This window comes from Onychostoma macrolepis, chromosome 11 (genome assembly GCF_012432095.1).
Source record: "Onychostoma macrolepis isolate SWU-2019 chromosome 11, ASM1243209v1, whole genome shotgun sequence".
Lineage (NCBI taxonomy): Eukaryota > Metazoa > Chordata > Actinopteri > Cypriniformes > Cyprinidae > Onychostoma > Onychostoma macrolepis.
In genome coordinates this window covers 22,754,730-22,779,374 of record NC_081165.1, presented here as the reverse complement: position 1 = coordinate 22,779,374, position 24,645 = coordinate 22,754,730, and the positions used below count along the sequence as shown (strand labels likewise).

General features: G+C 36.4%; 1 protein-coding gene across 2 annotated transcripts in view; it reads left to right on the top strand.

Moving 5' to 3' along the window:
* LOC131549832 (inactive N-acetylated-alpha-linked acidic dipeptidase-like protein 2) overlaps window positions 1–24,645 on the top strand; it is a 271,029-nt gene that overhangs the window by 153,209 nt on the left and 93,175 nt on the right. For both annotated transcript variants that reach the window (XM_058792346.1, XM_058792347.1), the window contains exons 5-6: window positions 253–391; window positions 17,681–17,818. In XM_058792346.1, the coding sequence (XP_058648329.1) occupies window positions 253–391; window positions 17,681–17,818 (277 nt within the window). The remainder of the gene's footprint in view (window positions 1–252; window positions 392–17,680; window positions 17,819–24,645) is intronic.

Below are 24,645 nucleotides of genomic sequence, written 5' to 3'. Positions count from 1 at the left end.
AGGCAAATTATCAAAATAAAAGACCAGAAAACCTAAACAAGAAACAAAACCCAAACCCCATATTACATATGCCAAACACACTCAGATACTCACACTGACTGCTGTCTGTCTAAAAACTTTTTGTAGCTTTGATCTGATAAATGTTAAGCATAAGAGACTACTTTCAAAAAAAAAAAAAAATCTTACTGACCTCAAACTTTTGAACAGTAGTATATCTTGTATTAAGAGTTCATCTCTGTCATCTCTTCACAGCTCTCTCTCCTGGCAGAGGTGGGGTTTGGTGGCTGTCTTCTCTATGTGGATCCATGTGATGCCCCATTTGGGAATAAGACATTTGGGGTAACCCTGAACCCAGGTGGGAACCCATTTTTTCAAAAAGACACCAGTACTGGTAAGTATCTGCACTTACACCAGGGCACTGAGGCCTTCTTAAGATTGTATTAACATTTTATACTCTCATCAAAGAGTTGCTGCAATGACTTGATGAACATGAATGTAATTATAGTTATTATAGAACAAACAAACATATATTTAGGTCTTAGGTAGTTTGGCTTTACTTTCAAGGCAAATGCTTGCGATTATGCTGATAATTTTCACAACAAAACAAGAAGTCACATTAGGCAACAGCGAGTGAGAGGAAGATAATTACTGCTTTTGGACATCTATGATGCTTGCGCACTTAAACTACCTCTTCGCTAATTAAACGCATTCCATTTCAGACTATTATTTTTAATGATGAAGGAAAATGACATAACTTGCATTATGAAATCTAGACTAACTTAAAGTATATGCATATTAAAATAAATAAGGATCCACTGATGGCAGTATACCATTGTGTATACGTCTAAAACCAATATTGTGCACTGTCCGTGGTGCTGAAGTCAGCTACGTGTGTGCAGCTGTCCGTGGTGCTAAAATTAAATGACTTACAGTTTAAAGAAGTTATGCTGGCTGTATTTAAATATCTACTGTTTGCTGCAGCATTATGCAATTATAAAACCTACAGTGTATGCAGTGTATGTCCATGGTGCCTAGATTCAGCTGTACGTGTGCTGAGACGAGGATAATCAACAGTCTTTATTAATAATCCAATAGAACAAACGATGTAACGAACACAGAAGACCAAACACAGGATGACATATAAAAGATCATAGACAGTTGCCATTACCTCTAATACATTAATATAGTCACTTAATATAAATATTTTTCATATAAAATATTAGTTAGATTAGAATTTGAATAGTATTTTCTTACCATGACTGTATCCATGAGCACTTACTAGACCATCTCATTGTAGCGTTTAATGCTGAGCGGGACTCTACAAAGTCTGTAAAAATAGGATACAGTACTGTATTATTATGAAGGGAATTTTCCATATTTATTTTTGGCTGGTGTTTTTCTTGTATTTTGAATTGTGTACTTCATTGTGTTGTGCTTTAGGGTTAAATGAAATGTCCGAAAAATGACTGGATAATGTCCTGGTAAAATATTACCAGTATATGTTCCTTTTTTAAAAATGTCATTACTATTCTTAATATTTTTAACAGTGTAGCCTTGAAGCCTCAGAAGAACTGGACTAGAAAGGATGCATCCTGACTAGGATGCAGCCTTCAGTTTGAGAAGCACCCTGTATTTCCCTAACACCCTGTCCTACAGTGTTTAAAAGACATTTGATTAAATGTTGTGCTGTATTTGAGCATCTACTCATGACTATAGCATCATGTAAGCCTGAAGCATGTATTGTTTGCTGTCCATGGCGCTGAAAGTAAGCCGCGTATGTGCAGCAGTGCTGCTGTCCGTAGTGCTGAAAGTCAGCCGTGTATGTGCGGCAGTACCGCTGTCCATGGTGCTGAAACCAAAACTACTGTATTTAAGAGTGCTGCCCATGACAGAAGACCTCAGCACAGCCCTGGCTGACCCTGGCTCTCTGCAGTGCAGGATCACTGGGACGTGTCATTACTGGAGTGATAGTGTGGGCTTACAGCAGGCCGCAGAGTCAGGGCACGATGGGGCCTGCAAACAGATGTCTTAGCAGATGTTTTGTGCCTGTTTTCTCTTCAGCAAAGCCCTTTGTCAGAGCGCTCGGCAGGAAATGAGTGCATGGTGAAGTTGCCGAATACTCTTTGGTGGTTCAGAGGAGCATGAATTATTTAGCAGGACTATTGTCCTTGTGACTGTTTTGTTTGGCAATGAGAGCATATATGCAATGTGCTCTGGTGAACCCATACACAGAATACTAGAGGTCAGGCTCTAGTTATTTTTATGCTGTATTTATGATCCATGATATAAGATTACATGAACAAGAATTTTGTGTGCTTATATATGACATGCTGTAGATGTGAATCTATGACATTGTTTAATAAAAAACAAGGATTTCAAAATCAAAGAGGGGTGTGCTATTGATTTAGATGTTGACAAAATATTAGTTATATATTGTTTTCTTGTTTTTTCCGATATAAATGAATTATGAAAAGTGGTCATTCAAACCCCCTACTGGTAAACATGCATCGATCAGACCTAGTTGATGGAAAGTGTAGTGGACGTTTTGTTTGTGAGAGCTCCTCTATGCTTTGTTTAGGTTTATTTATCAGCTGTACAGTAATGGTTGTGTTGTTTGCATTTTAAATTACATTTACATTTACATTTACATTTATGCATTTAGCAGACGCTTTTATCCAAAGCGACTTACATTGCATTCAAGTTACAGTTTTTACATTTGATCAGCTCTTGCTTTCCCTGGGAATCGAACCCATGATCTTGGCGTTGCTAGCGTCATGCTCTACTATTTGAGCTACAGGAAAGCAGAGATTTAAATTAAAATCTCCTTGTTGTACTGACATACTACCTACTGAGACAGATTAAGTTAAATCTAAGCAGACGTCTTTGATAACACATGCTTGCTTATTCCCCTGCTAGATAATATTTTTTAGCCCCATTTAAAAGAATATTTACTTTGGAATGAATGAGATGCATCTGCACAAATTAGCAAGTCAGACGTTTTGATTGATAGACACCTGATAGACGCCTGATTTGCTTGTTGATTTATCACAAATGCACTTTTTCATTTCTCACTCCTGTTCTGATCCATTTATATAATGTTAAAGGAATATTCTGAGTTCAGTATAACTTAAGATCATTGCACGGTGTTTGTAATGTGCTACAAATGCTGTACTACAAAAATCTACAGGTTACAATGAGCTGTTACATTCATTAATTTAGAATGAATGTAAAAATGAAGATTTTTACACAGATTTGCAGTTCAAATAATACAAGTTAAATGAAAGTTCAATTAATGTAATTTTGTTTTGAAAAAGCTAAACTGTACATCAGTGTTGTTATTGTTAACAAAAACTATTATAATTTGTATTTGGTCATAAAGCAGAAATAATATATAAATATTCAATAAAAAACAACATAAACATAGACTATTATTATTATTATTATTATTTATCATTTAAATAAAGCAGACATCACACATATAAAAAGATGAGTACTTTATTAGTTAGTTATTAGTTATAATTAGTACTATACTTATTTATTTATTATAATTAGTACTTTAAAAGTACACATTAGTAATTTGAAAGGGTTCTGAGTGACATTTTATTTTTCCTTTTCTGAGTGTATAGCCTACTAGCATCGATTAATTGTTGTGATGGTCTTGATCACACCATACAGTCTGATAAACAACCATCGAGATGTACAAAAACGGCATGCACCTGCCTTTAGACGTTCCAGGATCTTGTTTGCTTATGATTTGTGAATGAAACAAAACATATAACATGATGCCTTTAAGGCTCACATGGAAACATTTGTCTCTAATACCAAAAGAGAAGGCCAAGCGCATTGATTCAATCAGAGGAAATGCTTTGTGTGCCTGAATTGTGGCCTCTGGAGAACAAGTGTTGTGCGGTTTTATTGAGCCATGACTCTATCTTATTTATTTTGTTTATTTTGGATAAATTCTCCCATCCTCCTGGTTGGGAAATGAGTCAATAAGGTGCTGGAGGACATAAACGGATCGCTGGCATAAAAAAACAAGAAAAAAAAAAAAACATTGCTTTCTTTATTAGCCTTCTGTTCTGCTGGCTCATTGCTTTTTCTTTTTTGATTACATAATTTTGTTAACCTTTAAAGCCAGGCACATATCTGAGGAAGAGATATGTGAAATATGTGGGAAACAATTTTTACATGTTAATTTCAAGTTGCTGACAGGTGGTTTTATTCACATGGAACGAATTGTGTCCCCTGGGTTATTTAGAAACCTTGTTGAAGTGAAAAGAAGCCTTTGAATAGAAATGTAGTCATTTGCATATTTATTTAAATACGCTGCAGCTATGGGAGACATGTAGGAGTCTTTAATGAACAAATGCTTACCACTGCTGTTAGGAAGAGAAATGTCCTCTGTGCAATGTCAGTCAAAATCATCACAATGTGTCCCATCTCTCCCTTCGGTCTGACTTCTCCTGTGGGTATCTCTGTTTTACGCCCTCTTTCTTTCTCTTTTCATGTTGTCATTTCCCACTGCTTCTGTTCATGCAGGAATCACACCAAGAGTAAAAAAATAATAAAATAAAATAGATATAAACAGTGAACATTGTCCTACACGGAGAGCAACTGATCTGTTTGAAGAGAAACCGACAACGTTACTTGGAGAGACAGCATAACTCCCCAAAATACAGTTGTCTCTTTGTTCTCTGCCTGAATCAATCTGTTTTGAACCAATAGGATTGAGTGAATGATTCAATGATTGACTCATAAATACAGTCACTTGTTACTAGTTACTGGTGTAATAATGCAGTCACTAAAAATCCTCACCACTAATGCAAAGAAAGACAGAGTGGAGCATATTACAATTTAGAGCCAGAGCAATTTATTATTGTCTTTTAAATTTACTCTAAGGTTTGGTGACAGTAATAGTTATTTAAAGAAAAAAAAAAAGCATATTTTTATTATGCAAGGATGCATTAAATTGATCAAAAGTGACAGTGAAGACATTCATATTGTTACAAAACTTTGTTTTGTTTTTTTGTTTTTTTTCTATTCTATTCTATTCTGTTTCTATTCATCAGAGAATCCTTAAGAAAATAACAATTCAGCTTTTCCATTAAATAAATAATTTACTACTTAAAATGTATTAGAAGTAAATGGAAATAATTTTATTTTAATAATATTTCATAACACTACAGTTTTAGTATTTCATGATATTGCTTTTTTAATTAATTCAGCCATAGTAAGCATAAAAAAATCCTACAGACATTAAAAGTAAACAAAGTTTTACTTACCAGAACATACTTAATCACATTTCCATCTGATTTATACTCTACATAATAGCTAAAAAGCTCCTTCTTTATGAATGCTTTTACAATTCCTTCTTTATTTATGCTTTTTACAATCATAAAGCTGTGTACATTCAAAAGTGTCAGAGCTGAGTTTGTCTCTTAAAAATGTTTTGTTGATTTGTTTGAAATTGTTGCTATCTGTTGACATAATCTGATTTTTATTCACTAAAGTTACCGCTAGCAACTTCATGTTACAGTTGTTCAGTCCTTAATTTAACTCATACTGCTTTTTATCATTTCCATCCATTATTTTGCTCTTATTTGGTCCCTTTTTTCCCCAGAAAAGACACAGAGCATCACAACAGAATGAGAATAAAGCGCTGCAACGTATGATTACATTTGAAGAACTTTTTTGTATCGTAATTATACTTTAAACAGTGGTTCGTTTACTTGATGAGTAGCTTGATTACTTGGGCTCTAGGCGCTTTTTAAGGCAGCGTTCATTAAAGGAATGCTTTACCGCAGTGACGCCCTTTGCCACATCTCAGAGTTGATCCTCATGTGTTCTCTTTACTTTCTGCCCTTAAACCAATGAGCATTTGGAATGCACTCAGGCTGAAAATTGCCTTTTCTACCATCACTATCATTTGATTGGTATTCCAGCTAATAGACATGCAAATAAAACAGAGGGTGCATTGCACTCTAGACAGAAATGTGGCACTTGGTCAATAACATTATGGAAATGTTGCTTCTACTTCTTCAGCTCTTTGTATGAGAGCGATAGTGCCTTTGCCAAAGTGCACAAGGGCCTTAAGTTGAGGAAATTACTCTGCCGGCTACATTTTCTCAGTAGCGGCACTTCTGTCCATTTGGCATGATTAATATGTCAGTCTTATGTTGAACCGCGTGTCCCCCCCCCCCTCCCCGTCATCACCGGTGTAATGCATTTTTGAGTCTTTTTATTATATATTTCAAGCGTGAAAGCGGGGAAAATTTCAACGTATCATGAGAAAGAATGTTTTTACAGGACTTCTACTGAAATAAAAGACTGTCGCTCGTAGCAGTTGGGAATATGAGAATGACATTTTGGGAGGTTTAGATGTGTTTTTGATGGAGGATGGGCGGGCAGCAGCCCTGCAGGCCATAAGCTCCCTTTCATCTCGTTCAGAAGGTCGGCGCTGCCCCCTGCCTGGGCCGGTTAGGACCATCTTATCTCATCTGCAGAGGGTGGGAGAGCTGCTTGGTTTGTCCTGTCGCTCGGACTCCCACCGTGCCAGAAATGTGGCCCCTGTCAGATGGCTGTAGGTCTGCCTTTTTGCATCAAGAGAGGAACGTGATGAAATCCAAAGAGCTGTATTTAACACACACCAAGGGCTTTACACAAGGCCAGATTCTGTAGTGCTGCAGATGTGCTGTAGGGTACACAACAAAATATCATTGGTAATGAGAGAAAAATATCTCTAATGTTCTGTTTGGACTTTGAAAGACCCCTTTTACTAGCTCAAAAACACACTTGCACTAAGTATCAGATTTTTTCATGATTTTTCCTAAACTTTTGAGAACTGGTTATAAACATAATTTAACCACACTTAAAAATGCTACATTAGAAATGTTACATTATGTATATATGAGGTCTTGGAGACCCCAGGTATAAAACATGAATAAATGCAATGAATGCTCACATGCTAACATGCTCTGATTCATTTGCATGCAGTATGAGCACATGCCTTCCAGTTGTTTATTTGAATTAGTTTTATGGGGGGGGGGTTTTGGACGTGTTTTACAATTCATCAAAACGTTAATTTTAGAGATGTTTTTATCCAAAGCATGTTACAAATAGGTGTATCACAATCAATCTGTTAAGAAAGCCAACAATATTGCAGTACAGTTTAAAATACAAACTAGATTACACAAGCTAGAGTAGTGAAATAAGTTTGTTATTTTTCTCTTTCTTTCTTTCTTTCTTTCTTTTATTTGTTTGTTTGTTCTCATAGTAAATGTCGTTATTATTGTAAGTGCCTATGGGTTTAGATGAGTTAAGTGCTTGTGGAAGAGATGAGTGGAATACAAAAAAACAAGAAAGTAGAATTATTATTTGTAAACACGCAGCATTTGGGATGGATTATCATAAAGAACATAAAGACAGTTTCAGCTAACACAAGGGTTAATATCATTATTAATTAACCTCTTTGGCATATACTACTTGATGTCAAACATTCCAGTGATTTATTAGTATTCAGTGTTTTAACATAAAAACTAATTACACAGAAGTGTTTGTGACTTATTGAGAATGTCAGTTTATCCAAAAGTAATATAGATAGCAGCCATTCAAGCTCCACCAATTAATTTTCCCTTTGTTCTCATAGTTACAAACACGTCAAGGAGTTTTTAATTTCTGTGAGCTGACAGTTTTCTTGATGATTAATAAAAACGATTTGACGGTAAAACATGCTGACCTCCATTGTTCATTGAATTTTGTTAAGCGTTCAGGCCAATTTATTTTATAATTTAATTTATTCTATCTGTTTGTAGTTGAATTTTATTCTGGAAATATATACATGGTCTGAAAGTTTGAGGAACACTGCTTTAGTGTTATAAATAAGTGAGAAAAGCCTCTTGTTTCTCTGCTTTTAGTGTACTGCGTAAGTCGGACCAGTATTTATAGAATCACCTAGTCCTAATGTTATTTACTTTTGTCCAGCGCTGCTGTTGTCGAGCTGCCTCTCACTCATGAACCTCCGCTGCAGGGCCCGGCCAGGCCCGTGCCATATATCCTGAGAGACATGGCCACAGTTTAGCCTCTGCAAATAGGGAATAATTTTACCAGACAAGAATTTACAGTTGTGCCTCTCTTCAAGCCCTCTGGCTCTGAATCCATTCCTCTCTTAGCATGCTGAGTGTGAGGCGATTATGGCTTCAGCCAGAAGCTGAATTTACACATGCCTCCACCTCACAAATAGGGAGTAATGAAGAAGCCGGTACACTTGCTCTAAGCAGGGATGTGTGTGTGTGTGTGTGTTTACACGAAGTGAAGGAGATGGATAATGTGTTTTAACAACAGTGGTGTGAGATGTGCCTTCTGCTTTGATGCCCTGTGGTCTAAAAACATGCTTTCAATTCAAACTGCAACCGCTTTTTCTTTAATTTTTTTTCTTTATTTTTTTTTTTGCTTCACAAGAGAAGTAAGAGAGTATATCCATAAACATGTGCAAGCATTTGGGAAGTTTGCAATGCAATATTATGTGTTATTACTAGTGTACAGTATGTATAAAACTATTCTATTTTTAATGTTTTTTTAATTTATTATGTATGCATCTTTTTCAATATATAATACTGTCAATAGCAAGTAATGTGAACATGATTTTAAAAATATGTCTATTTGGAAATAAATTAAGTTCAATCATGGCTTCCACAAAAATATTAAGCACCACAACTGTTTTCAGCAATAAGAAGAAGAAGAAGAAGAAGGATAAATGTTGTCTGAGCAGCAAATCAGCATATTAGAATGATTTCTGAAGGATTATGTGACAATGAAGACTGGAGAAATGGCTGCTGAAAATTCAGCTTTGCCATCACAGGAATAAATTTCATTTTAAAATATATTCAGATAGAAAGCAGGTATTTTAAATTGTAAAAATATTACACAACTGTTTTAACTGTGTTTTGGACCATATAAATGCAGCCTTGGTGAGAAAGACATTACTTCAAAAACATAAAAAAATCTCGGTAACACTTTAGAATAGGGAACACTTATTCACTATTAACTACGACTTTTCCCTCAATAAATTCCTAATTTGCTGCTTATTAATAGTTAGTAAGGTAGTTTTGGGTAGGATTAGGGATGTAGAATAAGGTAATGTAGAATAAGGCATTAATATGTGCTTAATTACTACTAATAAATGGCTAACATTCTAGTAATATGCATGCTAATAAGCAATTAGTTAAGAGACCTTAAAATGAAGTGTTACCAAAATATCAACTTGTATTGTATGTTTTAAAATAGAAACAGTAATAGAAATGGAATAGAATATAAAATAGAAAAAACAGTAGTTGAAATAATATTTCATAACATTACTGTTTTGACTATTTTTGGTCAAATAAATGGATCCTTTAACTCCTGTAGCTACTATTTTGTTGATATTTCTATTCAAAAGTTATGTAACTTTGCAAGAATGTCGTTTGTGGTCAGACCCTTAAGAGGTATTGCTTTATTGATATCATAACTGTGTGGAAAATAAGAGAAATCACAGATGCAATGCTTTTTCTGCTACTTAGGATCAATTTTTTCCTGAGGCAAACTTAACCGAGATCTTAAAAGTTTTATTTCTCTGTAGTTTAGCAGCTAGAAACCATACCCTACTGAAAAAAATTATTTCAAAAGTTGCTTTTCAGTGTACCAAACTTCTGTTGCTTGAAATTAAGTGGAAATGTGTGACATTGAGGGCATGCAATGATCTGTGCGCTGTGTAAGGCTCCTGCAGGTGAGAACACAAAGAGAGAAGCTATTATTCTGTCATTAAATCCTAATCATCATTAAACGAGAATTTGCCGTCCCTCAGGTCTGCTGATACTCCAGCAACTAATCATAAAAACATAATAAAGGTCAGTTAAGAAAGTAATGTCGTTTCAAAAACCCCGGGTGTCACGGTGAGGACCAGGAGCCCTCGTTCGTTTTTTGGCCCGCACATCTGTGGTTGGGTTACTGTTGAGTTCTTGTGTAATTTTCATCTGATGTAGAGCACTGGAGCTACACACATTCACTGAATACCGCCTAATGGATAACAGATGATTGATTGGTTTGGTCATATCTAGAGTGTGATTTTGTAGCAGTAGAAAGATCTGAAGGATGATCTGAACAAATACACTCAAATGCATTCATCTAATAAATGAAACTTGCTTTCAGCCACAGAAGGTTTGTGGTTATTTCAAAACATGGCATTATTCCATAATGTATTGTTGTGTCAGATCAGCCCTTTCGTTTGGAAATGTGACGAGCAGGTCCAGAGAGATTGGAACAATGTCACCTCATAACAGGTTTCTTTCAGTGAAGAATGTTGTGGTATTTGCTGGTTCCAAATTTTTTATATTTTTTTTATCAGCTGTGGAACTGAACGTCAAGGACTGTCTTGAGTTTCATAAATCCAAACGTCACTCACAAACCCACGCACACTGTAAAAATGCAAACAACATAAGGTTGTCTTTGACACTCAAACTGCTGTCTGTGAAAAAATAAAATGAGCATTGATGAGCCCCGAATCTCCATCAGAATTAAGGGACCCCATGTAAAACCAAGAATGTTAATGTTAGGGGCCATATCATTTCAACAACTAAACAACAACAACAAAATGTATTTTAATTTTATTTAATTTTATTTTGTTTGGTTACACTTTATTAACTATAAGTAATTTTGTAACTACATGTCAACTACGTCAACTTATTCTCATTAATTTGCAACTACATGTCTACTAACTCTCAGTAGGGTAGGTTTAGGGTTAGTAGAATAAGTTGAATATACTTGCAAAGTTTCTCATAGTCAGTATGTTGTATGTTGTGGACCCATCAAAATAAAGTGTTAGAAGATATTAAGCAGACAGTCTACTAATACTCTAATGACTGCTATTTAATTCAGGGCCAATTTGTATCATCAGAGTAAGTGAATGAAAAAAAAAACATTATTGCCCTTACATTGTTTGTTTCCCCTCTCTGATTCAATGAAACATTGATTCTTTTTTTGTTGTTATTTGTTCATTTAGCATACACTTTTATCCATACAATATGTGAACCATTAGTTTGTGCTCGTAATACAAAATTTCAGACATTGTTTAGAATAGTACAAGTTAGAACAATGAGAGATTAAGGGAAAGTGAAAGCATTGTATTTTTTTAGTTGGATGCAGTTAAGCTCACAGAAGAGAAGAGTTTTCATCTGCCTCCTGAATATTTGACATTCCAGATGAGGGTGGGATGATCATTCCAGCAGCAAGGAACAGTGAATGCAAATGTTCTGGAAAGAGATTTTGTGCCTCCATGTGATGGTACGCTCACTTACCAACCTTTATAGCTTTTCTTTTTTTTCCTCATGTTCTTCATGTTTACTTAAATGCAACATCCTTCACTTTGCTTTTATCATTGTTAGGCCAGAGGCTCTTCTGTTGATTTGTGAATGGTTGTTTAAGGGGGACAGACAGCGGCGTTTGACATGATGCGATGTTAGTATGTGTAGCCTATTTACAATACAACTACGGTTTCTCTCACACTCACTCTTCCTCTTTCTGTTTTTCTCTTTCTCAATGACAGTATTTACTATGAGTTTTACTGAGAAGTACTGACTATTCTTAGAAACAGAATAAAGCACAGTGACAAGAATCTGAATCTGTAGCTCTATTGTCCAGATCTATTGAGCTGCCTTGCTGCCCACATACAGGGCACAAATTCAATGACAGCATCTTCCTAGAAGATCAGGATCATTTCCATTGGTTTTAAAATGTAATTTATTCCATGTCTTTAACATCATGTTTGACTACAGACTGTTGTAATTGTGCAGTGGTTTTTATAATATATTCAAACATAATCAAATATGCCACAAGTAGCTCAAGCCACTTTCATTATCATAAAATATCTTTTCATCTTCTCAAAAAGAAAAAGCAAAAGCAAAAAGAGGATGTTAATTGATAAGAAGTATCACCATTAATGCATCATTTAGTTTCCAGGAAAGCATTATACAATGTAATATTGCCCATGATCGCATGCTAGTCTTTTTTTTTAAGTGTCAAGTTGCTGTAGTCGCTGCAAGAAGCTGTTAATATATGGTTGTGTGACCTCAGGTTTTGCACATGAAAGACTTGAAGGGATGTAAGCAAGTCTGTACAATCACTTGAACTCAAGAGAGATGAGTGAGTTCTCTGCGTGAAAACTGCTGCCATTGTTCTTATGGAAATGAATGACCTGCTTTTTTGAAATTCAATTTGCATGTAAATCTGCGTCGCTGTGTCATATCTTAAAGCAAAGAAAAAAAATAAAAATAAGGAGAGATCAATTTAATTTGCTTTAAATGACTCACAAAACAAGATAATGGCTGTATTGTAAAGAAAATATTGCAGGACTGCACAGTAGATATATGTGTGTAACTGTAGCACAATTTAATCTCAAATTATGTCCAATCTGCTATATAATGTTTATTTAAAAATAAAATCTCAATACACAGATTAAACAGACACATAGCAAAATGAGCTTTTCTTGCTACTTTTTCATGTATAGTAAATAAATGTGCATGGATTGTGTACTATACACTGAACTTCTGTCAAGTGTAGTTCCAGTAGTATGTTAATATGATATTTTGAAGTTCTTACTTTTCACCCTTAAGGATTAAAGCAGTCCCTGCTGTTTATCGACATGAGCTTGTCCTTCTCGCAGATTTGATTTGTAACACATCAGGGCTGAATGAGTAAGTTTGTATGTGAACTACTGCAATGTTTGTAATCTGAACACTGCACATATGGCCCCACCGCAGGCGTGCAATATATATCTCATGAGCATCTCTGTGTGGAGGGAATGAGTCTAAGCCCTGTGGGTAATCGTACTTCAGCAAATAACTCTTCCTGGGAGGCTTGTTTGCTCAAAAAAATTGATGTTCTCGCAGTTATTTTGGATCATCTTCAGTGTTTCTTTTTTTTTTTTTTTTATGGAAGTGCTGATGTTTGTACTGTATAGTGAAGTACAATTGTGAGTTAGTGCTACCTTGACGTCTACTTTTTTCATAATGACATTAGTTAATCTTTGTCTAAATGAATCTTGCTTACCTAAATGAAATCAGCATACCGAAATTACACATACACAGCCCGTTGCATCAGCATGGCATCAGACATGGCGTATCTAATTGATTTGTGATATAAATCTGTGTACTGCACAAAGTTCACATGGAGTTCAGGTGAGTAATTCTGTGTGGAATAAGGGAGCTTACTTTGTGTGATTGAAATGAAGCAGCAACATTGAAAGCTGGTGTGAAGTAAGGTACAGCATGTCAAAATGTTAGAAAGACTCGGTGTGTCACTTTGCATGCATATTTTAGAGTTTTATATCATCGTTGAAATTATATATAGGTCTTTTTATATATAGGTCTTTTTTTTTTTCTTCTTCTTTTTCTTCAAAGAGCCCTGCATTTTACAGTTAGTGGATGCTGAAATGATATGTAATGTTAATATTAAAGTGAAAATTTGCTTAAAATTTACCCTCAGGCCATGAAAGATGCAGATAACTTTGTTTCTTCTTTGGAGCAGATTTAGAGAAATTTAGCATTACATCACTTGTTCACCAGTGGATCTGCTGTAAATGGGTGAGAATCAGAGTTATAACAGTTGATAATAAAACTTCATATTAATCCACAAATATTCCACATGACTCCAGTCCATCAGTTAACATTTTGTGAAGCAAAAAGTTGTGTGTTTGTAAGAAGCAAATCCATCTTTAGGGCATTTTAACTTTGGCAGAAATACCACAAGAGTCCATAATCCATAATAATGCTTCCACCAGTTTAAATGTCTATCCCCTGTTGTCCGCTCTCATCAAAACCCATTGATATATTTGTTTATAACTGTTTAGAACCAGACTGTTTCCTTTTGTGCTTGATCTGTGCATATTTTTCTCCTAATTCAGACGAGACAACTTTTTCACTGGAGAAGCAATATGATGGATAGAGGACTTGTTTGAAATGAAAAAGATCTTATCACAATCACAACATGAGTCATGTGAATTACTTGTAGATTATTGTGATGTTTTTATCACCTGTTTGGACTCTCATTCTGATGGCACCCATTCACTGCAGAGGATCCATTGGTGAGCTAGTGTCTTTATCAGACTTAGGTTTATTCCAACCTAAAATAGAATAAAGTATGGAAGAATATACATATAATGAGGCCCTCTGCTAGACAGACTAAAATAAATGGGTGTCACCACCACAGGAAAATAAAAAAGACACACGGCCTCGCATAACTTCTGCATGCAGCCCACATCTGTCCTCTGGAGATGGAGAGGAGATCTTCACTGGCATCATGAATCATTCTTACTGAGAGTCCAACATGTTTGTTGACATGTGAAGTATTAAACGTTCCTCTCACGTTCCTCAGTGGTACGGACTCTACTATAGTAGCCTTCTCTCCTTTGTGTGGTATCTACAGACTGAGTGCACACACTCTTTGAGTTCATCAAGGTCAGGTCTACTTATTTCCAAGGCTGTAATATCTCCAGCTGGAGCGCGACCTAATGGGTTTTGAGGGCATCTTGTACTTTTAAACTTGTTTGTGTTCATTTTTAGCTGTGCTGCAGATAGAGCTAACAGGAAAGGATGAAAGGTATTGACCATAACCTTGTTTGTGTTTTATTTATCAAGATGAATGAAAGTACTCTTTTAGGCTTGTAAAAAAAAAATATATATATATACAGTGAGGAAAATAAGTATTTGAACACCCTGCTATTTTGAAAGTTCTCCCACTTAGAAATCATGGAGGGGTCTGAAATTGTCATCGTAGGTGCATGTCCACTGTGAGAGACATAATCTAAAAAAAAAAATCCAGAAATCACAATGTATGATTTTTTAACTATTTATTTGTATGATACAGCTGCAAATAAGTATTTGAACACCTGAGAAAATCAATGTTAATATTTGGTACAGTAGCCTTTGTTTGCAATTACAGAGGTCAAACGTTTCCTGTAGTTTTTCACCAGGTTTGCACACACTGCAGGAGGGATTTTGGCCCACCTCCACACAGATCTTCTCTAGATCAGTCAGGTTTCTGGCCTGTCGCTGAGAAACACGGAGTTTGAGCTCCTCCAAAGATTCTCTATTGGGTTTAGGTCTGAGACTGGCTAGGCCACGCCAGAACCTTGATATGCTTCTTACAGAGCCACTCCTTGGTTATCCTGGCTGTGTGCTTCGGTCATTGTCATGTTGGAAGACCCAGCCTCGACCCATCTTCAATGATCTAACTGAGGGAAGGAGGTTGTTCCCCAAAATCTCGCAATACATGGCCCCGGTCATCCTCTCCTTAATACAGTGCAGTCGCCCTGTCCCATGTGCAGAAAAACACCCCAAAGATGATGCTACCACCCCATGCTTCACAGTAGGGATGGTGTTCTTGGGATGGTACTCATCATTCTTCTTCCTCCAAACACGTTTAGTGGAATTATGACCAAAAGTTATATTTTGGTCTCATCTGACCACATGACTTTCTCCCATGACTCCTCTGGATCATCCAAATGGTCATTGGCAAACTTAAGTCGGGCTGGACATGTGCTGGTTTAAGCAGGGGAACCTTCCGTGCCATGCATGATTTCAAACCATGACGCCTTAGTGTATTACCAACAGTAACCTTGGAAACGGTGGTCCCAGCTCTTTTCAGGTCATTGACCAGCTCCTCCCGTGTAGTTCTGGGCTGATTTCTCACCTTTCTTAGGATCATTGAGACCCCACGAGGTGAGATCTTGCATGGAGCCCCAGTCCGAGGGAGATTGACAGTCATGTTTAGCTTCTTCCATTTTCTAATGATTGCTCCAACAGTGGACCTTTTTCACCAAGCTGCTTGGCAATTTCCCGTAGCCCTTTCCAGCCTTGTGGAGGTGTACAATTTTGTCTCTAGTGTCTTTGGACAGCTCTTTGGTCTTGACCATGTTAGTAGTTGGATTCTTACTGATTGTATGGGGTGGACAGGTGTCTTTATGCAGCTAACGACCTCAAAGAGGTGCATCTAATTTAGGATAATAAATGGAGTGGAGGTGGACATTTTAAAGGCAGACTAACAGGTCTTTGAGGGTCAGAATTCTAGCTGATAGACAGGTGTTCAAATACTTATTTGCAGCTGTATCATACAAATAAATAGTTAAAAATCATACATTGTGATTTCTGGATTTTTTTTAGATTATGTCTCTCACAGTGGACATGCACCTACGATGACAATTTCAGACCCCTCCATGATTTCTAAGTGGGAGAACTTGCAAAATAGCAGGGTGTTCAAATACTTATTTTCCTCACTGTATATATTGGAAGGTACATCAATGAGTGCTTTACACATTTCCCTAAAGTATTAAACTACAAAATGTTCTCAATTTGTGTCTCTCAAAACCTCAATTTTAGTTCAGTTCACTCTGGGGCTGCTATAGTGGTCAGGTGTGTCTAAATTTGCGCTGCTATTTGATTTGAATTAAGAAACAGAGATTTTAACAGAGGTGTTTGAGTTGAGCATCATAGAGGACAAGGCTTTAATTTTATTTGTAGCTTTTTTTTGCACCATGTTCGTCTTCCAGGTTTAAAATCTACAGGATGGATAGATATTTTTAAAAAAGATTTTTATATTTAATATATTTCATCATATTTATGAACACATTCATTAACATTAAATCACATTTAGAAGGTTAAAGATAATGAGTTGAGATAATCATCTCTCTCTAAACACAGCTTTGACCCCTGTGACCTTTGGGCAGATAATTGCACTTACAGTACAGTGTTACTTCAAAAGCCCCACTCAAAACCCAATAATCACTTCCTGTATCCCCCTATGACCAAGAAAATAGTAAGCTGATTTCGAGGGGACCTTCCTCTGCCTTCATTCCCGCATAACCACTGTAAAATAATTGCAGCCTATGAATACATTTATCTGTGGAAGGTAATAGAGTGTTGTGTAACAGAAAGGTCTACTGATTGTTATTCGTGGATGACTGTACCCCTTCCCACTGGTGCAGCAGCGCTGCTGGAAAATTGAAGCTCCTAAATAAATTTGCTCCTAAAGCAGGATTAGGCTCACCGTTTCGCCGTTTTAATGAGGCTGAAGCAATGGAGCATTTCGTCCATATAAATCCCCATTGGCCTGCTAGAAACCTTTTCTTCAAACTTAAAATCTCCAGGCCTATTAGTCTGCCGCCCGTGAGCTGCAATCAACAGCGAGGAAGGGCTTTGATACATCCCTGCCTGGCTGTGCAGGTTACTCTCAGCGCTCCTTTCTCTTTTCTGTCTGATTTACGGCACATTACGAATCTCCTCGCCCGCCCCTTCTCGCTCACCTCACATCACTAAACGCATCTTCGCGTGGCCCCACTGCAGCTATATTTATGCAGCACGTAACACACTAATGCTGTTCATCTGCCCTCCTAGATGAAGATGTGTGAGAAGACTCAGCAGAGGTGTTAACCAATAGAAAAGCTCTTTGATTGGGTAATTGGTTTGCTCATGTGTGGCGTTAAGAGCCCCATGACACGCTCTAAATGCTCACAAAGTCATGATCAATGCAAATGGCATGCTGAGGGTGAAATTCTGAGGATGGAATGGTGTTATTAGTGTTTTCATTTTGATATAGCCGTGTAAAAGCCTTTCTAAAATAAGAACTACAGTTGTTTTTACTTTGTTTCTGTTCACAGCCGGAAGAGACAGTCGCCATAACCTGACATCATTGCTGGTTCAGCCCATCTCTGCCTCCTTTGCAAAAATGCTGCTCTCTGCCCCCGCCATGGGGCAGGGAAGACCCTGCGTCCCCATTGCCATGCCCTCAGCCTCAGGTAAGCCCTGGGTCAGAAACAACGCCTACTGCACTTACTGTAGCTGTCAACAGACAGCCCTCTTCAGCCTCACGCAATATCACTGCTTACAGCCTTCAAATCACTCACGTAACCTGTAGGAGAGAGACTTTCTGGCATTAGAAACACTTAATAATGATTTTCAATAATATTATCCATAATAACATTCAAATGTTAATACATTATAAGTTAATTAATGTATTAGTAGTAGTAGTAGTAGTATGTAATATACATAATTTTTAGATAATATGTATCTATTTTTTTTATTGAGCAGAATCATTCTGCTCTATGTATCTAATGAAATATGTATAATTAAACATTTATTTTTTGTTTTATTAAATATTACATTTATTTTTATTATATATTGTTTATTTTGCATATATCCTTTCAAAAATAATGGTTCAATATTTTCTTTTTCTTTTACATTTTTTCCTGAAGTAGGGTTTTGTCAGGTTCCCATATGTCCTTTTACATGTTTTATCTTTCATAAATAATTACATTTTTAAATTCACATTTTTGGAAAGTTCCCGTTTTGTGTATGTGTGTGTGTGTCTGTGTGTGTGTGTGTGTGTGTGTGTCTGTCTGTGTGTGTACTTGTTAATGTCACATTGTGGGGACCGACCTGCGGTTATAAAAAAAATATTAAAAATAGAAAATAGGGGATAAAAAATATTGTTTGTTCAGTATAAATGTAATAGAAGTCTATGGAAAGTCCCCACAATTCACAGAAACAAATGTCTGTGTGTGTGTGCGCGCATTTTTGTGACAAATGAGGACATAAATTTGTATAATGACCAGGGTATGACATAGGCATTACAAGGAGAAGGTGACTTTTCAGGACATGTCCCCACTTTACAAATCGCTTATAAATCACACAGAATGGAGTTTATTGAAAATCTGAAATAGCACAAAGTTTCCTGTAAGGGGTAGGGTTAGGTGTAGGGTTGGTGTAGTTTGTACAGTATAAAAACCATTACGCCTATGGGATGTCCCCACTTTTCACAAAAACAAACGTGTGTTTGTGTGTTTTGTAACCAAGACTTGTGTGTCTATGCAAAAACCAAATTAGCCATTTATGCATTATAGTAAAAAATATGACACCTATCCCTGGTCTCCATTAAAATGCGAAACAGACCTTTATTTATTACACATACTGAAATGGCATGAATCTAATATATCCGATATACTGATGTGTTAAAAAAAAAAACAGTACTAACTAACTAAATAAATAAAACTAAAATTAAATTTAAAAACGTTAAAAAATCTAATAAATTAAAAACTTACTTTCCACTGTGGATTGTAAGAATGTTTAAACTGTTTTTTTGTTTGTTTGTTTGTTTGTTTGTTTATTGGGTGGGTGGGGCACTCTCTGGACATTATTCAATTATCTTCTTGTGTATTCCACAAAAGAAAGAAAGGTCATAAGGCTTGAAAGACATAAGGTTAAGTGAGCAATGACAGCAATGTATTTTTGAGCAAACCATCTCTTTAAGCACTGTTTAATGCTATTATGAAGTGTTACTGACTTATAGGGTTTAGGTTCTCACCTTGAGATCTTTAATGACATTCATATGATTGTCTTTTTTCACTATTTCAGAAACCGATTATACTGCCATTCTGTTAGTGTCTCTCAAGCTTTGTGATTTCTTCCTTATGTGCGTTAATCCTTATGTCTCCACTAAGCTCTGAAACACAATCTTTTGTGCCTGAGATATTCATTAGTCTTCTCAGTCTCATGCTTCTGCTGGGGGATTTAACCATCACAAGCAGCTGCAAGCACATGACGTCAGTGTTCCACCTGCTGGCGGCAGATGGTATGACACGTTGTAGCTCCAGATGAGAGAGGTCGTGTGCTCGGAAAGCCGAGGCTTGTTGATTTATGCTCGGCTGTGCGAGTGTAACTCCTGAGTGTGGTAAATTACACAGGCTTTACGCATCATCTTAAAGTCGCCCTCGCCATATCCAAGGCCATTACCCACATCAGTCAGCGGGTGCCCAGGGGACCTAATTGAAACCATTAGAGTAAGGCTGGTCAGCCATCTTACAGCCCACTCTCATGTAGAGCTTTCAGGGAGGTCAAATGTAACGTTGAATGCGGTCACAGGAGCAGCGGTGGATGTGCTGCAGGCTAAATAAAAATGACTGATGGTGGAGATGACATGTATCAGAACATAACTGAATTTAAGTGAACAAACTTCCAGAGAAAGGTCGTTCACGTGGGGTGATGCTTTTCACCGATCAACGGTGAATGTGAAGATGTCCTTTTGCTCATTGACCTTCATCTGTGAGTAAAAGTCTTTGGCATACTTCACAAAAAAGCGAAGATGCCCAAAGTTTTTATGCTACTTTGTTACACAACAGTTATATAACTAACATGTTTTCAGGATACTTGAAACAAGTGAGCATATGTCATGAACAGTCTGCAGTGCACATGTTGCATTTTGTTTCTAATATTTAAAAATGCTTGTTTATGCCTGAATACATTCTCAAACTTAAGCCATTATTTGTGTATGAATGTCTCGCATTATGTAACAAAATATAAAAACAAGCGATGTTGTAAAGAAGTAGCATAAAAGTTCCTACAAGGGTTTTTTCAGACCAAATAAATAAATGAATGAATAAATAAATAGTTTTAAGTTTTAAATAATAAAACAACAAATATAGTTTTCAAAATGAAGACAAACTATTTAAATACTCTCTTGTAGTCAAAGATTAGTGGAAGATGGATTTCATTACCAAATTTGCCTTAATTATATCTAACATTTGGATTATATGAAATATTTGTCTTTAAACATATATGCAAAAAGTTATGTGTATATTGCTACCTTTTTCTTACATTTAAAGTGTAGCCTATAGTAACTAGCTGTCAATTGCTTAAAAAAACTAATTATTTGCACATTGTTTTCTACAAAAAAAAATAAAATAAAATGCGATTAATCGTGATTAATTACACCTAACCTAAGTTTTTAAATAAACTTTTTTATTGCATTAATTTCACAATCAATCTCCAAATTATTGTAGAAACAATGTAAAGACAGTATATAGTTCAACCTGGTCTCATAAAAATATGTACCTCTCTGTACACTTTTTGTGCAATACAGTTTTTACATACCTTACTTCACGTTTCGCCGCAGTTTCAAATAGAAATGTCCACTGAGTGGCGCTAAAACACAGGTTCAATATGTGAACCCTGGCACGTTTTTATTACATTGATATAGGTACGTATTGCTGTGTTTTTATTATGTTGCTTCAGGTACTTATTGCGGGGTTCAGAATTCAAATATCCGGGACTGTCACTAAAAGTTAATGCTGTATCATGTTGGAAATATGCCCTACACCAAATCCAACCCTAAACCTACCCGATAGTGTTAACAAATGCAAAACTGATATGAAAACGTATTTGTAGATGCAACTGTGCCATTTCAACTTCCTTTTATGCAGATTTGAACTGCTTTGTCTAACCGTGGTTACACGGGATTCGAACTGGTGCTCCTCGCTAGTTCGTCTCCGTACTTCATGAGCTACCGAACAAACCTACCGTCTATGAAAACCCATAGATATGAAGCTGGATATGTGTGATGCTAACCTTCAAAAGCATCAGTTTTCAAATCTCCCAGCATATTAATATTTTTTTGAAGTCATAACATGATATTCTTCAAGTAATTGTGCGAAAATTACGCTTTATTAATTGAAACTCTGTAAATCTGTGTGAAAAGGAATAAAAGGTGTTGGAGTTTCCTGTTCATTTCTTTTGGAAACTGAAGTGATATGTACTTATTATGTATTTCGCGTCTCGCTAAAAAGTGCCCCCAGGTACATTTATGCCATGAGACCAGGTAGATATATTTAATATTTGTTCAATGGCATGTTTTTTATGACTGAAGGCCAGTATCACTGATACCAATACCATTAAACATTACAGTGTAATTGAGAGCTATTCATTTTAACAGTTATTAGACTGTTTAAAAAAAAAAAAAAAAAAAACTTCTAATTTAAGTGAACTTAAAACAATTTTCACATAAACCCTTTATAATACATGTCATATTCATATTTACCTCTGCCCTTCAGCAAGTATATACAGAAATAGAATAAAGTTATCAAACGCTAAATTCTACTTTAAATAGGCTATAGATTATTCCTTAAGGCTACAAAAGTTATTGATTTTCTCTTTTCTTTCTTTTGTTCTTTGATTAACAGACATCACAGCAGCTGGGTTCTTTGGATTTTTGGCTGCTATTATTTTAAGAGCTACCACTGCTGAACATGATGCAGATCTGACACTTTTTACCGTTTCTGACTCACTTCAGGTCTTAAAGTCACTACTCACTACTAATGAGCCTACAAGTTGAACCGGGTGTGTTAGATGAGGAAAACAGTGCTGGGGTGCTTCAGGACAATTTTGAAAACCACTGCATTTCAGAGACATGTTCTTAAATGTGAAACATACTTATTTGCATGCACAGTTTTGAGGCATCTTTAATCACCTTTTTGGTAACTTCATGACTTGATGACATAACTATAACAATGCTTCCTCGTAGTTTCTTTTGCGCTTTAATATGAAATGATTTGCAGTAAGCGCCACCGCATTTGTGCGTACAGTTAAAGAGCACACACTACGAGTGCAGTATAACAGCTGACAGGACAGGGACATTTGTTTTTACTGACATATGGCCTACTGTAGCTCCTCATTACTTGTACTGTTTCCATGCTCGCTTGACACGATTTGGTGCTTAGACGAAGTGGAGTGCGCATCTGAAAAGTCTCCCGTAAAGACGTTCTGTGTCTAAATAGATGCAATTCTTGTCAATAAAAATGAAGGAATCAACAGTTGTGAGTGGGATGGCCAACCCTAGCTCTGTTAATTGCGCTAAATATTTTTAATGCGTCGGCGCCAATAGCCTCGTAGTTAGTGCATTGACATACAGCGCAACTGCGCTCATGGCAACCTGAGTTCGATTCCCGTCTTGAGGTCCTTTGCAGATCCTGCTCCCTGTCTTCTCCCAGTGCTTTCCTGTCATTTCTCTCTACTGTCCTATCTATAAAAAATAAAAAAAATGTATAAAAATAATATAAATGAAAAAAAAAATAATAAATTGTAATGCGTTAAATTGAAATAATTAAGTGCATGCATTAACATGTTAATTTTTACAGCACTTATAGTAACTTAGGTATCCTAAAGCATATAATTAGTTTAAGGGGTTAAAGACAAGTATTTAATTTATATAATCCTTTTTAAATTTTACACAGAATTTTTCTGTTTCAGATTAAATGATGAATCACACTGTACAGCACGTTGCCTAGTGGAGGGAGATGTCTCTCCGTCTGCGCTGTCAGAAAAAAACAGAAAAAGTTTTCTCACCGCTGGTGTTCTCTGAGTTATGAGATACCAGCATGACAATTAGTGGCACTACGCCAGCGAGTGCTTGTGATGTTTCCTGATGTGTGTGTACATCTACAGACACGTGTATGTGTAAGCTTCATCAAATCCTAATAGGTGTCAGAACCTGCCATTCTGTCCATATGGAACATGCATATGCACATGTGCACACAGGCGTCCACCCCCACATACGCAGACAGAAATATGCTGAGCTCTGAGTCAGCTCTCAGTCTCTCCCTCCGGCTGCATGTGCATGTCTGTGAAGGGAGACTTTTGCTACAGATTTTAATAGGGGTTATTAGTCTCTAATTCCTACTATTGAGTGAAAATCGCTTCTTATCTTTGCATGGTCGCCCAGGAGACCCCATCGCTGTGGCTGAGCCGTTGTCTTGGCTTGATAGAAAGTAAAGGATTTACAGCCCCAGTGACAAAACGACAGGAAATGGGCTTAAAGACAAATCTTCAAGCTCCAAAACAGACATTAAAGAAATAGCTCAACAATAAATGCCAGCTACTCATCATTTACTCACCCTCAGGTCCTTCCCAACCAGTATGACTTTCTTTCTTCTTTGGAACTTGAGAAGAAATTTTAAGAAAGTTCTGATCTGCGTTTCCCAAAAGTATTGCAAGCCTAAGTTGATTGTAGCTCCATTGGTTTCAATGGGTGTACGATTTAAAACGCAGCCCTGATCTGTTTTTTTTTTTTTTTCACAATGAATTGGGACTTTCAAGCTTACAAATAAATGCAAAAACACCATAAAAGCCTCATAAAATGGCTGCATATGTACATACTCCATGGCTTCAGAATTCATGTCATATATTCATATTATTCATATCAGCTTTGTGTGGTGAACGGTATGCTCCTGCGTCAGCAGCATCACACGTATGCGTCGAAAAATTACACGGTAGAGAGGAAATAGTTGAATAAAGTCATTATTTTGGTTTTCTTTGCACACAAAAAGTATTCTCGTAGCTTCATAACATTAAGGTTAAAACACTGATGTCGCATGCATTATTTTAATTATGTAAATACTACCCTTCTGGGCCTACCTATACTACCTATGCAGGGTTAGAAAGCTCTTAGATTTCATAAAAAATATCTTAATTTGTGTTCCCGAAGATAAACAAAGGTCTTACAGGTTTGGAACGACATGAGGGTGAGTGATTAATGACAGAATTTTCATTTTTGGGTGAACTATCCCTTTAATAGAGCTTACTTATATCTTAGGTACATTAACCCAGGGCTGCCAACTTTCACACATTCAGCGTGAGATTCACGCAATTGACACTTTTCTAATGCTCTCACACCACACATTCATTTTCTCATCCATTTCCTTCAGTTAAAACTGTAATAATAGGATATTGGCGAAACAGATTGGTAAAGGCTCCTGTGCGCATTTGTTTTTGCGCTCTGGAAATCGCCAAAAGATTC